Source organism: Mytilus trossulus, chromosome 1 (genome assembly GCF_036588685.1).
Source record: "Mytilus trossulus isolate FHL-02 chromosome 1, PNRI_Mtr1.1.1.hap1, whole genome shotgun sequence".
Taxonomy (NCBI): Eukaryota; Metazoa; Mollusca; class Bivalvia; order Mytilida; family Mytilidae; genus Mytilus; species Mytilus trossulus.
This window is the reverse complement of record NC_086373.1, coordinates 43,623,217-43,641,229: the sequence shown is the minus strand read 5'-3', so window position 1 is coordinate 43,641,229 and position 18,013 is coordinate 43,623,217. Positions and strand designations below refer to the sequence as shown.

The 18,013-nt window shown below is 31.1% G+C and overlaps 1 protein-coding gene across 3 annotated transcripts in view; it reads left to right on the top strand.

Annotated features, from left to right (window-relative positions):
- The window catches only part of LOC134725072 (histone deacetylase 6-like), an 80,781-nt gene that overhangs the window by 15,008 nt on the left and 47,760 nt on the right, over positions 1–18,013 (top strand). The window contains exons 10-16 of one of the 3 annotated variants that reach the window (XM_063588587.1): positions 2,180–2,306; positions 5,588–5,653; positions 6,388–6,447; positions 12,785–12,844; positions 14,139–14,228; positions 14,958–15,064; positions 16,808–16,939. In XM_063588587.1, the coding sequence (XP_063444657.1) occupies positions 2,180–2,306; positions 5,588–5,653; positions 6,388–6,447; positions 12,785–12,844; positions 14,139–14,228; positions 14,958–15,064; positions 16,808–16,939 (642 nt within the window). The remainder of the gene's footprint in view (positions 1–2,179; positions 2,307–5,587; positions 5,654–6,387; positions 6,448–12,784; positions 12,845–14,138; positions 14,229–14,957; positions 15,065–16,807; positions 16,940–18,013) is intronic. The other 2 variants (XM_063588604.1, XM_063588596.1) reach the window with 2 other exon arrangements.

Below are 18,013 nucleotides of genomic sequence, written 5' to 3'. Positions count from 1 at the left end.
TCTACCAATGACAGTATTAATTTGGGACCATAACAAACATACCTCCAGTTTTAAACGGGAGACAACAATGTTTTTCTCACAATTGCCTCATACTTTACTTGACGTAACATAATCAGTTAATGACGTGCTTCTCACAATGACGTTTTACCTCCATAAGCCTAGAAATGTCATTGATGGGCATATGCTAGCTTATGTTTTAATCACAATTGACATTAAAACCTCCTGGCATTTACTGTAGGTCATGATCAGGGTCTTAAACATTTAAAACATCGCCAAATTCACCGAATGTCATATCTCAAAGGTTGTTATTGCAGCTTGTGTGAATTATTGAAAAATTTGAAAGCAATAAAGTTTTTTGATTTGTGTTCATTTAGGCTGTAAAAGGTGTAATTTTTTTCTAAGTAAACAAACTTTAGTTTCTATGTTATTTTAAATGTCAAAAATTAAGGGTTCACCTGTCATTTACTGTTGATTATGTCACATTTAAGACACACTAGGGTTTAGAAATGAAATGGAAAGCATTGGAAAATAAATTTTTCTTTCAATTCATCACCAAAGACTTTGCAAATCAGATTCTAAGCCAATAAATAAAATCCTTACAAATGCTAAAAAAACTGAAAAAAGGATAGAAAAGTAATATCTTCCATTCAGTGGCATTTATTTTTGGAGATTATGAGGACAAATATACTTAACAGCTATTTGTTCAAATGGATCAAAGTGATTTACATGACCCTCGTTATATAATAAATGAATTTCTTTGCCTTGGGTTCTATATGCAGATTTCTCATATTATTCCACTGAATGTTGATTTTGATGGTGAAATCAACATTTGATTGTTTGAAACTATCACAGGTGATGTTGAACAAAATTTCATATTCCCCTCTGAGTATCATGTTCCCCTCTGTAGATTTGGACATCATAGTATGACGTTACGCACGGTTAATGTGTATACCGTTTTCAAGTCATTTGATTGAAATAGCGTTAGATAAGTCATTACTGTAATTAAATTTATTCAACTTTTGATCCGTACTGTTGATGCCGAGTTTAGGTATTTAAACAAGCAGATAAGAAAACAAACGTATACAAATTAATATAGTATATTCAGTAAGTAAACAAATCATAGACAATGGAATAAAACATTCATTTCCCTTAGCTTCGAGGGATATGAAGATTTGGTCACCCTCGAAAAATCACATTTCCCTCGGGCAAAGCCCTCATAAAATATGAATATTCTTGGGTGAACAAATCTTCATATCTCCCTCAGGAACGGGAAATAAATGTATATTATTCACCTATTTGCACTTTCCTAACCAGTTGATTAAATTTTGAAAATCAATGTGTGGTTCATTTTATCTCAGGTTTTCATTGATAAAAAATCTTTTATGACATCTATTTTCTTGCTTTCCTGTGATTTTGCTATTATGTTGTCACAAAAAAGGCAACCATGTCTGATGAAACCACACAGAAAGAACATACCATTTTGCAGATCATCAACAAAAAATAAAGTTTGCCTTCATATTTTCTAAAAATCATTAGAAAATCAGATTCTACCACTGTAGCAGTAGGTTATATTATTTCTCTATTCACAACAGTAATGATAAAGGTATTACAAATGCTTGTCCTGTGTTTAAATTTGAATATTTAATTGTCTTGAGTGGAGAAATATCATATCACTTTTGATGCAATGCTAAGAGGTAAAATCTATATATTTTAGCTTAGTTCAAAACATTTATTTGTCTGTGAGTATATCAAACTTAGATTGCTCTATAAGTTCAGCTTAAATGGTATGTTAATTCCTTGTTGCAACTTTTTATATTATAACCATGGTTTACATCTAGTTTCCTTATACTATTCATGAATCAATTTATTTGTAAAAACCAATCACATAACTCATTTTCACTAAAATATCACCAATTGATAAGTAAATATATACATTTATACATTTTTTTATTCAGAATATAGAAAACTTTTAGATTTAATGAAAGTTTAATTGGTTGGCAAGCTTTGCCCTTTTAACTTTTTTTAGGATGAATTTCTGGTAAACCAAAAATTTTATGTTATAGTTATGAGGTTAATAAGTAATAAGTATTTAAAGAAAGTGAGAAATAAAGTAAGCGTGAATTATACTGCTACAATACCAAAAAGGATCAGCACAAATAAAGTGAATGTTTTCTTCCAGGGTACTATATTTTTCAATCCATCGCTATGAGTATGGAAACTATTGGCCTAACCTCAGAGAATCAGATTATGACTACATAGGAAAAGACAAAGGACAAGGATTTAATATAAATGTACCATTGAATCAAGTAAGATTATCTGTTTTTTGTTGAGCCTGCAACTTTTGTCACAGAAAGCTCGACATAGGAATAGTGATCCGTGGCAGCTGTGGCGGCGGCGCAGTGTAAGCTAACTTCTTAAAAACTTAATATTTTAGAAGGTAGAAGACCTGGATGCTTCATACTTTGTATAAAGATGCCTCATGTTACGAAGTTTCTGTCAGTCACATGTCCAATGTCCTTGACCTCATTTTCATGGTTCAGTGACTACTTGAGAAAAAAGTTCAGATTTTTTGTAATGTTAAATTCTCTGTTATTATAAGTAATAGGATAACTATATTTGGTATGTGCGTACCTTGCAAGGTCCTCATGCCGTCAGACAGTTTTCACTTGACCTTGCCTTCATTTCATGGATCAATAAACAAGGTTAAGTTTTGGTGATCAAGTCCATTTCTCAGATACTATAAGCAATAGGTCTACTATATTCAGTGTATGGAAGGACTGTAATGTGCGCATGTCCAACTGGCAGGTGTCGTCTGACCTTGACCTCATTTTCATGGTTCAGTGGTTATAGTTAAGTTTTTGTGTTTTGGTCTTTTGGACTGTTTTTCTTATACTGTATGCAATAGGTCTACTATATTTGGTGTTCAGAATGATTGTAAGGTGTACATGTCAAGCTGACAGGTGTCATCTGACCTTGGCCTCATTTTCATGGTTCAGTGGTCAAAGTTAAGTTTTGAGATGTTTTTTTTTTTAAATACTATATACAATAGGTCAACTTTATTTGGTGTATTGAAATATTTTATGATCTTTATGTCAGTCGGATAGATTTTATTTAAACTTGACCTTCTTTTCACAGTTTATTGCTCAGTGTTAGGTTTTGTGTTTTGCTCTGTGTTTCTTACACGATAAACAATAGATCAACTAATTTTGTATGGAAGAATTGTTAGCTGTACATGCCTGCCTGGCATGGTTCATCTGACCTTGACCTCATTTTCATGGTTCATTCATCAATGTTTTATTTTCTTGGTTAATGTTAAGTTTATGTGACAGTTGTAATAAAACTTTATATTTTGAACTATCAAAATAATTTCAATGATTAGTAAAGAAGGCGAGACATTTCAGTGTTTGCACTATGTGTAAATGGTAAAAATGTGTTTGACATCCATTTCTGTTAAATGCTGAAATCTGTTTTTACTTAGATATGCATTTAAAAGAGATCATTTGAGAATTGAGAGTTTGTCTTTTTTTTCGTACTGTTTTGTTTTCGTCTGTTGTCTTTTGTTTTCTATGTTTTATGTTTTAGCTATATTTTTCAAATTAGATGGAAGCACTGTTTTCAGACATTAATTGTTTTTCCTACTCATGGTAAAAAATATTTACATTCTTAAAGCTTGAAATGGAGAGAAGAAAGATACCAAAGGGACAGTTAAACTCAAAAGTCGAAAACAAATTGACAACACAATGGCGAAATACAAAAACAACAAAAAGTTAAACAACAGTACACGAAACACAAAAGAGAAACACAAAAAATTGAGCAACAGAACCTTTATGAAAAACCTTTGGAAGAAATTTTTTTTCAATATGTGGCATCCACTAATACTGAACCTGGAAATCTAGGCTTTACCTTTGTAAGATATATATGTATACTGATATACAGTTCACCTTTTTGTCTCCCCTTGAAGGAGTCAAAAAGCGAGACATAGGTATGCTGTTTCCGGCGTCTGTGTCGAGGCGATGTCAACAATGTATTAATTTGTGATTAGGTCTAGTTTATGATGACCCACAAGTGGTAGGTCAATCATTTTTGGTATGCAGTTGTATAAGCATTGGCACATAATTTGGCTTCCCCCCCCTTAATCATGGTATGCTGTTTCCCGCGTCTGTGTCGAGACGACGTCAACAATGTATTAATTTGTGATTAGGTCTAGTTTATGATGACCCACAAGTGGTAGGTCAATCATTTTTGGTATGCAGTTGTATAAGCATTGGCACATAATTTGGCTTCCCCCCCTTAATCATGGTCTATTGACTTTGAAATATTTTGTAAGTAATCATGTATTAGTTTGTGATTAGATCATGTTATGGGGAACCACAAGTGGTTGGTCAATGATATTTGGTATGCAGTTGTATAAGCATTGGCAAATCTCATTTCCATGGAGAAAATTTGGCTCTGCTTCCTTAGTCATGGTCTATTGACTGAAATTTTTTAAGTTATGTATTAGTTTGTTATTAGGTCAGTTCAAGGGGAACCATTACTAGTAGGCCAATGTTAATTGGTATTCAGTTGTATAAGCATTGGCACATCTCATTTCCATGGATAATATTTGGCCTCGACCCTCAGTCATAGTCTAATAATTTTGAAACTTATCTTTCATAGTTTGTGATTAGATCAGTTTAAGATGAACTGCTAATTTAATGTTAACTTAAAGATATTTGGTATGCAAATTTGCCAATATTTTTTAAGTTATGTATTAGTTTGTTATTAGGTCAGTTCAAGGGGAACCATTACTAGTAGGCCAATGTTAATTGGTATTCAGTTGTATAAGCATTGGCACATCTCATTTCCATGGATAATATTTGGCCTCGACCCTCAGTCATAGTCTAATAATTTTGAAACTTATCTTTCATAGTTTGTGATTAGATCAGTTTAAGATGAACTGCTAATTTAATGTTAACTTAAAGATATTTGGTATGCAAATTTGCCAATATTTTTTAAGTTATGTATTAGTTTGTTATTAGGTCAGTTCAAGGGGAACCATTACTAGTAGGCCAATGTTAATTGGTATTCAGTTGTATAAGCATTGGCACATCTCATTTCCATGGATAATATTTGGCCTCGACCCTCAGTCATAGTCTAATAATTTTGAAACTTATCTTTCATAGTTTGTGATTAGATCAGTTTAAGATGAACTGCTAATTTAATGTTAACTTAAAGATATTTGGTATGCAAATTTGCCAGTATTGTTTCCATGGAGATTATATAGCCCCACCCCCTCTTCATGCTTCATTGACTTAGAAACTTAAAAATAATTTACAAGTTTAATTTTTTGTATTTAGATTTGGGAACGACTTATAACATAAGTCGATGGTATTTGGTATGCAGTTGTATTAGCATTGGCACATCTCATTTACATGGAGATTGTTTAACCATGTAACTCAGTCATGGTTCATTGACTTTGAATGTTTGAATAACTTGTGTAATGCTATTTTGATTTCAACATTTGCATAATAAAATTACAAAAAGGCGAGACATATCTCTGTGATAACAGTTTATTATAGTTTTGAGATTATTTTCTTTATTTATAAAGACAGGTATGACTGACAAGGACTACTTAGCAGTGTTCCACCAGGTGTTGTTACCTGTTGCATATGAGGTGAGTGGTGTTAGATATTTATTTCGGTTTACAGAAACTACTGTCTAAGTCCATTCATATTGAGAGGTTAAATCTTTAAAACAGTTTCCATTCTCAATTTTATGTTTCAACTTGTTTGCGTTTTAATGAAAAAAACAAGAACACCAATGAGATGGATCCAAACACTCTAACAGAAACTCCAAATAAACATCTAAACAGATAACAAGCACAGCAATACCAGCTAAAAACAACCATCTTGATATACAAAACTCACAAGCAGCAACTAGAATTAAAATTCTGTAGATAAAAACACACCAGCAGCAACCAAGAGTGAACATCTGAAAATATATAATAAAGGAATAGAAAACCCAAAAATTTAACCATAAGTTTCCAAACAACATACAGTTACCCCAAATGAGCATTTAATATTCTCTCTCAAATCAAAGTTGAGCAAGCACTCACAATGTGTGAGCTCTTTGAGGCACAGCACAGAGTTTATACATGATATGTATCAATTAAACAGATTATAGGAGATCTTTGATTTAAGACTGTAAACAGTATGAAGATGACAGTATGACAATGCCATGGGAAAAAAACCGAAAAAGGTCCAAAAGGCAAACACCAGTATACAAAACACAACATAGAAAACTAAAGACTGAGCAACACAAACTGTACCTGTAGTTATAGTGTCCATTGACTATATTCACTATAAATATAATTCTGTGTAAGAAGTAATGATGTGAATGTGTTTTCAGTTTTGTCCAGACCTTATTTTAGTGTCAGCGGGATATGATTGTGCAATAGGATGTCCTGAGGTACCAGTATATTGTGGTATATTTTTATACTGTGCTTATGTGCTACTGATCACTGTAACCTATTTTTCTGTTTTCTTTCAGCATGTCACATGTTACTTAAAACCAAGATCACTTTTATATTTTTTGTTTTTATTTGGATTTTTGGATGTTTGAAAAATTCTAGCTGGTATTTTGTTAAAATTGTAAATAGATTTAGATCATATTAAAAAAAAAATATATACTGAACAAAAAGAATTAAGGATTACCAATAGTTTTTTCATTATATTAACATTAAATTGAACCAGTATAAGACATACTCATTAAGAGCCTTAAAAAAATTATGGTCCAACTGTTGACATTTTTTTAATGTGGAAACAGGAAATAGATGATAATGATTTATACAAAAAATAATTTTCTAATTGTTGACAAGTTTTATAAAAGTGCAAACTGAAATAAGATGACATTGACTTAAAAAAAAGATTGATGTTCTGATTATTGACAATTTTTTTAAATTGCAAACAGGAAAAAGATGACAATGACTTATACAAAAAAATGATTTTTTAATTGTTGACAATTTTTTAAGCGTGCAAACTGAAAAAAATTGACACTGACTTATAAAAAAGAATTATGTTCAAACTATTGACCACTTTTTAAACATGCAAACTGTAAAAAAAGATGACATTGACTTATAATGAAAAAAATGATTTTTAAACAGTTGACCATTTCCTTAAACATGAAAACTGAAAAAAATTGCAATTAAGATTTTTTCACTCTCAAAAAGTCATAATAGCATTAGGCTCATCCTTGGAATTTTTTTATTTTCTTAAATGTGCAAACTGATAAAGATGAAAATGATGTATGAAAAAAATGTTGATGTTCTAACTATTGACCACTTTTTAAACATGCAAACTGTAAAAAAGATAAAATTGACTTATGAAAAAAATTGATGTTCTAGCTATTTTCCCAATTTTAAGCTCACCTGGCACGAAGGGCCAAGTGAGCTTTTCCCATCACTTGGCTTCCCGTGTCCGGCGTCGTCGTCCATCGTCCGTCGTCGTCGTCCGTCGTCGTTAGCTTTTAGAAAAATCTTCTCCTCTGAAACTTTTGGGCCAAATTAAACCAAACTTGGCCACAATCATAATTGGAGTATCTAGTTTAAAAAATGTGTGGCGTGACCCGGTCAACAAACCAAGATGGCCACCACGGCTAAAAATAGAACATAGGGGTAAAATGCAGTTTTTGGCTTATAACTCAAAAACCAAAGCATTTAGAGCAAATTTGACATGGGGGTTTAAATGTTTATCAGGTCAAGATCTATCTGCCCTGAAATTTTCAGACGAATCAGACAACCCTTTGTTGGGTTGCTGCCCCTGAATTGGTAATTTTAAGGAAATTTTGCTGTTTTTGGTTATTATCTTGAATATTATTATAGATAGAGATAAACTGTAAACAGCAATAATGTTCATCAAAGTAAGATTAACAAATAAGTCAACATGACCGAAATGGTCAGTTGACCCCTTTAGGAGTTATTGCCCTTTATAGTCAATTTTTTACCATTTTTCGTAAATCTAAGTTATCTTTTACAAAAATCTTCTCCTCTGAAACTTTTGGGCCAAATTAATCCAAACTTGGCCACAATCATTATTGGGGTATCTAGTTTAAAAAATGTGTGGCGTGAATCGGTCAACCAACCAAGATGGCCGCCATGGCTAAAAATAGAACATAGGGGTAAAATGCAGTTTTTGGCTTATAACTCAAAAACCAAAACATTTAGAGCAAATCTGACAGGGGTTTAATTGTTTATCAGGTCAAGATCTATCTGCCCTGATATTTTCAGACGAATCGGACAACCCTTTGTTGGGTTGCTGCCCCTGAATTGTTAATTTTAAGGAAATTTTGCTGTTTTTTGTTATTATCTTGAATATTATTATAGATAGAGATAAACTGTAAACATCAATAATGTTCAGCAAAGTAGGATTGACAAATAAGTCAACATAACCAAAATGGTCAATTGACCCCCTAAGGAGTAATTGTCCTTTATAGTCAATTTTTAACACTTTTCATAAAATTGGTAAATTTTTATTAACATTTTCCACTGAAACATTGGGCCAAGTTCATTATAGATAGAGATAATTGTAAGCAGCAAGACAGTTTATTACAGTAAGATTTACAAACACATCACCATCACCAAAACACATATTTGTCATGAATCCATCTGCTTCCTTTGTTTAATATTCACATAAACCAAGGTGAGCGACACAGGCTCTTAAGAGCCTCTAGTTTAAACATGCAAACTGTAAAAAAAATGACATTGACTTATAATGAAATTTTTTTTTAAACAGTTGACCATTTCCTTAAACATGAAAACTGATAATTAATAGGAATTAAGATTTTTTAAGCGTACAAACTGAAAAAAATTGACACTGACTTATAAAAAAGAATTATGTTCAAACTATTGACCACTTTTTAAACATGCAAACTGTAAAAAAAGATGACATTGACTTATAATGAAAAAAACTGAAAAAAATTGCAATTAAGATTTTTTTCACTCTCAAAAAGTCATAATAGCATTAGGCTCATCCTTGGAATTTTTTTATTTTCTTAAATGTGCAAACTGATAAAGATGAAAATGATGTATGAAAAAAATGTTGATGTTCTAACTATTGACCACTTTTTAAACATGCAAACTGTAAAAAAGATAAAATTGACTTATGAAAAAAATTGATGTTCTAGCTATTTTCCCAATTTTTTAAACATGCAAACTGTAAAAAAAATGACATTGACTTATAATGAATTTTTTTTTTAAACAGTTGACCATTTCCTTAAACATGAAAACTGATAATTAATAGGAATTAAGATTTTTTTAATCTCAAAAAGTCATAATAGCTTCAGGCACATCCTTGGAAAATTAAAATTTCCTAAACATTCAAACTGATAAAAAAGTTTTGCGAAAAAAAAATGATGTTCTAATTGTTGACAACTTTTTTAAAGTGCAAACTGAAAAAAGATGACATTGACTTACTAAAAAAAATGATGTTCTAACTATTGGCTATTTTTTAAACATGCAAACTGTAAAAAACTGATTTTCAAATAGTTTACAATTTTTTTAAACATGAAAACTGAAAAAGATAGCAATTAAGATGTTTTGCACTCATGAAAAGTCATAATAGCCTTGATTATATCCTTGGAAATTTAACATTGGCACCTCTTTTCTTTAAGAAAATTATAAGGATTTTATAAGATTTTCAAAAATTTATCATACTTATATATATTAGTTAAGTTGGATGTAAACAAAAAAAGTAGATGAAAAAAAATTTAAACCAGAGGATTTCCAATTTTTGACATTAAGTAAACTAGAGGCTCTAAAGAGCCTGTGTCGCTCACCTTGGTCTATGTTCATATTAAACAAAGGACACAAATGGATTCATGACAAAATTGTATTTTGGTGATGGTGATGTGTTTGAAGTTCTTACTTTACTGAACGATTTTGCTTCTTACAATTATATCTATAATGAACTTTGCCCATTAGTAACAGAGAACTATATTTGGTAAAAATTTACATAAATTTACCAAATTAAAGAAAATTGTTAAAAATTGACTATAAAGGGCAATAACTCCTTAAGGGGTCAATTGACCATTTAGGTCATGTTGACTTATTTGTAGATCTTACTTTGCTGAACATTATTGCTGTGTACAGTTTATCGCTATCTATAATAGTATTCAAGATAACCAAAAACAGCAAAATTTCTTTAAAAATTACCAATTGGAGGGCAGCAACCCAACAACCAGTTGTCCAATTCATCTGAAAAAGGACAGATAGATATTGACTTGATTAACAATTTAACTTCTTGTCAGATTTGCTCTAAATGCTTTGGTTTCATAGTTATAAACCCAAAACTGCATTTTACCCCTATGTTCTATTTTTAGCCGTGGCGGCCATCTTGGTTGAATGGCCAGGTCATCGGACACATTTTTCAACCTAGATACCCCAAAGAGGATTGTGGCCTAGTAGTTTCAGTGGAGATTTTTGTAAAAGATTACTTAGATTTACGAGAAATGGTTAAAAATTGACTATAAAGGGCTATAACTCCTAAAGGGGTCAACTGACATTTCGGTCATGTTGATTTATTTGTAAATCTAACTTTGCTGAACATTATTGATGTTTACAGTTAATCTCTATCTATAATAATATTCAAGATAATAACCAAAAACAGCAAAATTTCCTCAAAATTACCAATTCAGGGGCAGCAACCCAACAACCTATTGACCGATTCATCTGAAAATTTCAGGGCAGATAGATCTTGACCTGATAAATATTTTTATCCCCATGTCAGATTTCCTCAAAATGCTTTGGTTTTTGAGTTATAAGCCAAAAACTGCATTTTACCCCTATGTTCTATTTTTAGCCGTGGCGGCCATCTTGGTTGGTTGACCAGGTCACGCCACACATTTTTTAAACTAGATACCCCAAAGATGATTGTGGCCAAGTTTGGATTAACTTGGCCCAGTAGTTTCAGAGAAGAAGATTTTTGTAAAAGATTACTTTAATTTACGAAAAATGGTTAAAAATTGACTATAAAGGGTAATAACTCCTAAACGGGTCAACTGACCATTTTGATCATGTTGAATTATTTGTAGATCTTACTTTGCTGAACATTATTGGTGTTTACAGTTTATCTCTATCTATAATAATATTCAAGATAATAACCAAAAACAGCAAAATTTCCTCAAAATTACCAATTCAGGGGCAGCAACCCAACAACCTATTGACCGATTCATCTGAAAATTTCAGGGCAGATAGATCTTGACCTGATAAACATTTTAACCCTGTCAGATTTCCTCAAAATGCTTTGGTTTTTGAGTAATAAGCCAAAAACTGAATTTTACCCCTATGTTCTATTTTTAGCCGTGGCGGCCATCTTGGTTGGTTGACCAGGTCACGCCACACATTTTTAAAACTAAATACCCCAAAGATGATTGTGGCCAAGTTTGGATTAATTTGGCCCAGTAGTTTCAGAGAAGAAGATTTTTGTAAAAGATTGCTTTAATTTACGAAAAATGGTTAAAAATTTACTATAAAGGGCAATAACTCCTAAACTGGTCAACTGACCATTTTGGTCATGTTGACTTATTTGTAGATCTTACTTTGCTGAACATTATTGCTGTTTACAGTTTATCTTTATCTATAATAATATTCAAGATAATAACCAAAAACAGCAAAATTTCCTCAAAATTACCAATTCAGGGGCAGCAACCCAACAACCGATTGACCGATTCATCTGAAAATCAGGGCAGATAGATCTTGACCTGATAAACATTTTAACCCTGTCAGATTTGCTCTAAATGCTTTGGTTTTTGAGTTATAAGCCAAAAACTGCATTTTACCCCTATGTTCTATTTTTAGCCGTGGCGGCCATCTTGGTTGGTTGACCGGGTCAAGCCACACATTTTTTAAACTAGATACCCCACTGATGATTGTGGCCAAGTTTGGTTTGATTTGGCCCAGTAGTTTCAGAGGAGAAGATTTTTGTAAAAGCTAACGCCGGACGCCGGACGCAGGACGCAAAGTGATGAGAAAAGCTCACCTGGCCCTTTGGGCCAGGTGAGCTAAAAACAAGATCAACAAACGTCCTAAAATTTGTATTTTAAAATGATTGCTTCTGATTTAGGACATCATTTCACTGGAATTTGTATTTCTTTGCCATCCTTTAGTTCAGAAATGAAGATAATATAGAATGGGTCTATTGACTGAAACATTCTTTATTTGTAACATTATGAAAATATTGTCATATTATTTTAAATTTGAAATGATCCTTAACTGTTTTTGTTCAGTGCTTTTGAACCTATGTTGGTTTCCAGTAACTTCTTTCTCTAGTAACATCACTGATTCTTTACAGCTTTTATGTCGTAGCATCCATAGCATTCAACATTTTATTAAATTCAATAATTCATTTGCAGAGGGACTTTTACTTTTGAAACACCTTGTTTGCCATGGCAAATAACTATTGTAAATTCAGAAATTTTGCTTGCATTTATAATTGTGATTGCTTAATAACTGGCAAAAGTGCCTGATCAATTATTGAGATTTAGTGAAATACAAATGATGCTATCAAATTGTTTGTTTTGGATTGCATCATTTTTTTCAAAATCAGTCATGTCGCAATTATAGCAGTATAGAAACATCACAAACATTTCTGTATTTACAGTACTAAAATTTATAATTTTCGAAAGAGAAAGTTTATGATGAATTGAAAGTACATAGTACAATTTAAAAAAATGTTGTGTGCTATTGGAAATTGCTTACTTAACTATTTATACTAAGTTTGAATTAATTGAGCTAATTTTTATTCATTAACAGTTTTGTCCAGACTTAGTTTTAGTGTCTGCAGGTTATGATTGTTCCATAGGGGACTATAAGGTATATGTAATGTGTATTTACTTTACTCAATCTTCTTATATTAATTTGGAAATGATAGGTAAAATCTTTGACTTTTGAAATGGAAGAGATATCTGGGTTATCACTGCATAACTCAATTTTAAAAGCCTTTTAAAACATGTAATGTATTGATGATTAAATGACCTTGAAATATTGAACCTTTGAATATTTGCAAATAATGAATTAACTTTGCTCTTCTGCTGCTAGAGTTCCTGCGTTTTTAACTTACAATAAATGCTCTTTTAGTTTCAGAATTTGTACATGGAATTATGTAATTTCACAAGGATAAATTTTCAAAATTTAAGGATTTTTTAAATTTCTTTGTGATATATCTGTCTTTTTTGCTATATTACAAATTACAGTAAAAGACAAACAGTTAAACGTATTCATGCTCTTTAAAAATGGTAATTGCATAAAATGCAGCTTCAAGAACATTTTGTCAATTTTATAAATCATATGGAATGTACATAAAACTTGTAGGTTCCAGTAAGTGCCAATGTTTTTCATGCAAAAGGGGTTCATATTTGCTTATAATATACAAGTTGTAATTCAGAATGAGGCAATTTTGAAGAATTTTATAACATGGACCAAATATGCTTGCTGACCCTTCAATTCTATTGTAAAGCTGCCCTCATCCTGAGTTATAAGTAGTAGATATCATGTTTCTGCACATCTGGTAAATAGAGAAATCTCTTGATAACTTTTGATTAGAATGGTAGCAAATGACAGAGTTAGCACCCTTTAATTGTTAATTATAGAGTATTTCAACCAAATCATATCTTGAAATACTAGAAATAGGAAAGGAAACCAGTGTTATATTCGTCCACCATTATACATTATGAACTTGATTATGTTTTTGTTTGTCATGTTTTCATCACTGTCTGGTTCTTAGGGAGATTGGCAATTAATATTTGAAATAAAATTATATGTTATATAGTTAATTAGATGAATTAATTTAAATAAGAACAAAGTATGTTGATTATTTATTTAATGTTAACATATCATTCTTTTTACTCTATTGATAAACAAATTATATTAGTTTCATATACCAATGCATATTTATATCCCTTGTACTGATAGAGAGGATTTCATTTATATGTACATATATAATTATAAAACTTTTTGACAAGCAAAAGTTACACTACGGCAGTGAATAGAACAGTCGTCAAGCCTTGTGCATGGTGATGTTGAAGGATGTAAAAATTGGTTGTAAATTGTTTTTAGAAATATTTTTTTTTGGGTTGTATAAAATAATTATGTTTTATTTTTTATTTAGGGAGAAATGATGGTTTCACCTGCATGTTTTGGTCATATGACTCATTATTTAATGGGACTAGCTGATGGAAGAGTGTGTGTTTGTCTGGAGGTATAAATATAATAAATAATTAGGAAAATAATGTAATGATTGAAACTTATATGATTTGAATACATATTATTATATTCTTCATGTAAAATTGCCCTTTGTTGATATATGATTTCTTTTTTATGACCTTTGTTAATATATGATTTCTTTTTTATGACCTTTGCTAATATATGATTTCTTTTTTATGACCTTTGTTAATATATGATTTCTTTTTTATGACCTTTGTTAATATATGATTTCTTTTTTATGACCTTTGTTAATATATGATTTCTTTTTTATGACCTTTGTTAATATATGATTTCTTTTTTATGACCTTTGTTAATATATGATTTATGACCTTTATGGTTATAATGTTTTGAGATATTTTTTTACTCCTTTCTATTTCTTAACTTTATGTCTGAAAAACATATACATTGTATATAACTGATAGATAAAATTAGTATTTCCACTAGCTTTCCATTGTCAATGAAAATCTATGATCTGAAGAAGGAATCAACTCATAAATTTAATGTCTATCTACAGTGTCAGTTACAGAATAGGCAAAAAGACTATCGTCCTGTAGCACAGTTACTGCATCTGAGTTAGATTAATAAAGTTTGAAAGTTTGAAAGTAATGAACCACTTCAAAAAGACTAGATTTTTTTTTATTCACTTTACCAATTTGAGAATGATGTTAAAAAAGATAGCATCATAAAGTATGTGTAAACTCATTATTATATTTCAATATTTTAGGGTGGTTACTGTATTAAATCTCTGTCAGAATCTGTGGCCTTGACATTGAAGGCATTACTAAGAGATCCTTGTCCATTACTACCTCCTCAGAATGAACCAACAGATAGGTAAGATTTAAACTGACATATTAGAAAACATTTAAACAATATAAAGAACTTTCTCTAGATTTTATATGGTCATAGCTATAAATTAAGAGTATACAAAACTTTGAATTCTTCAAAATATTATGGATTTTCTACCCTAGGAATAGTTTACTGTACCTGTATTTTGTATAACATTTTGGAATTTTGGGTCCTCAATGGTCTTCAACTTCAAACTTTATTTTGCCTTTTTAAAACTCTTTTTTATACAAACATCACTGATGAGTCTTTTATGGATAAAACTCTTATTTAATGACTTGCAATTGATTAATCCTGTGCTTCAAATTACCCCCTTAGCTGGAAATGAGTTATGCACTAGGTGTGTTCAGTTATTACAATGAACAGAATGTCAACATTGAGAGTGAAACAAGGCAGAACCATTCCTCTGACTGGTTCAATCCACAAATGGTTAACTAGATGTTGTCTTTGAGACCTAAATATGCAGAAAAAAAGGCTGATAAATGTTATCAAGTCCATGCATTGTTCATGGCTTATTTTAGTCTTATTGTAATTTAAATATATGTTTAAGAACGTCTGAAGTCAAATATGTGAATTTGAGTAAAATTGATGAACAGGAGTTTGACAGCTATAAAATGCCCCTTTACGGGGAACATTTTGAAAAAATAAAGGTGACAAATATGTACTGGGCAGTCTCGTGTATCCATGCACCTAAGACTTATGACTTCACTTCATTCAACTGATAAAACCAATAATTGGATAAATTTGTGTGAACACATTCAAAACATACTTTTATTTCATAAAATTATCTGTTTGTATGGTTTCACCCTCAATATTTTGTGTAATGTATGTCCAAAATTAGGGAAACCCCTGTTCTGAGAGTTCCTCAAATATCTGGTGATTTCTCGCATGCCTCCCAAAAATAGCTTATTTGAATACAAGAAAAATTTTCTGCTATGAAATATAGCTGAATTTGAACCAAGCATACTGCCATGGATACTGAGCAAAAATTATTTCAATCTGATTTAAATTTGACTTAGATAAAACAAATTTTATCTGATGATGTAATTTTTTTAATGGAAATTGCACAAATATTGTAAATCACGGGAATGCAGTAATAATTTTACTTTTGAACTTATCAATTTTATTCTTTTTTATCCCTTCAGAATGCTAAAACTATAACTATAACAATTTTGTTTGTGTTACTGTGTTGATGTGACGAAATCAGCTAATGCACGGTATCACCAGCGGCGTGGACACTGGGGACTCCACTGTATGTGATGAAAAAAGAAAATAGCTTCATCTTAAATTTATTTTTCTAGTTGTCTTTATTTGACTTTCATTTAAGAATTGAATGCTTTTTGTAATTTTTCTTAGATGCATAAGTGTTGACTGAAGCACATTTTGTTTGAAGTGGGGAAGCTGACAACATTATGGCTGAAAAACAGTACAATTAACACAACTTAGAAAACAAAAAGACTGAGCAACACTAACCCACCAAAACCATGTGGTCACATAGAATTACAAGAAGATGACATACAAATGTCTATTTATTTTATTAACCTGTCATGTTGAGTGTTATTCACTTCATTACTAGCTTGTTTTTCATGTTGTAACCTACAACAAATGGAAGTTTTTAACGACCTTGACTGGCTTTTACAGCCCTTGTACGTTCGATATTGTAACCTTTAGTTATGTACCTGCTTATTAAGCTTGTTTATGCAAGGTAATGAGATTTGTTTTCTTTTTTAGCATTGCAGGAACCATCTTAAATGTAATTAAAGTACTGAGGCCCTACTGGTCTTGCTTTCATTACCAGGACTTACTGGAAGATGATACTGAAGATTTATGTTCTTTTGAAGAGGTCAACAAATTACCACCTAGGTAACCTGTTAAAATATACACGTTAGATTAATGTAGAAAAACAGCATAAATGAAAAAGATTATATATCTTTATTTCAAACAGTACGTTTGACATTTCGCTAAACTTGCTAATATAATTATCTCCCAGACAGTTTGGTCTGGCAGTTTGTTACTTCACAATACACTTTTTATGAAGAATTCTTCAAACATGATTTTAATGTCCTTATAAGGTAACTGTGAGCTGTTGTCATCACTTGGCGTCTGCTGGTGTCTGAATGGCGTAAATCTTTAAAAAAATCGTCATGTCTGAAATCAATGTGTGAATTTTCCTTGAGGATTCCTCAAAACTTGAACTGGAGGTGTTAAAAAAACAGAAGTCATAAGTTCAGGAAAAATTAATAAGAAAATACTTTTAGAATATCAAGGTCTACATAACCAGAAAATTTCAGAAAATTAAACATTCCATTTGTAAGTTATTGCTCCTGAAATTTTCATTTTTAGCCAATTTTGCAGTTTTTGGCAATATTATTGATAATTAAAAAGAAGAGAAACTAAATAGCAAACATGACAAGCAAGACCACTGTGATATAAAGAAGAAAGCATCTTCTAAAAAAATGGATAAATTTCCTTAAGGATAAGAATGAGGAATACCTGACTGGATAAAACCATTGTCTGAAATTCTGACCTGCCAAAGACAGGTTAAGGTCATATGAGTTTGTGAGACTCTTATTTTGAATACTGACAAAAAATGAAGATAGAGCAATATTTGATATACATACTGGTCATGGTTTGACAGAAGTTAGCAGAAAACAAAGATAATGAATGTGACATTAAGTTTGTAAACTGTTTTTTGAACAATTTAATGACAATTGCTTATATTGATAGACCTTATGGCTTAAAATGGACACTTCTTAATATCCCCACTAAGTCCAAGAAACATAATGCATCCCTAAGCCAAGTGCAGTATCTATTTAACCAAATATTTTATAGATTTAAATTAGTATTTTTGTGCTTAGATGCAATTTTAACACTATTGAAGGCTTTTTTTGTGGTATTCAGTTTATATAAAGGATGATTTTGATATCAGTTTTTTAA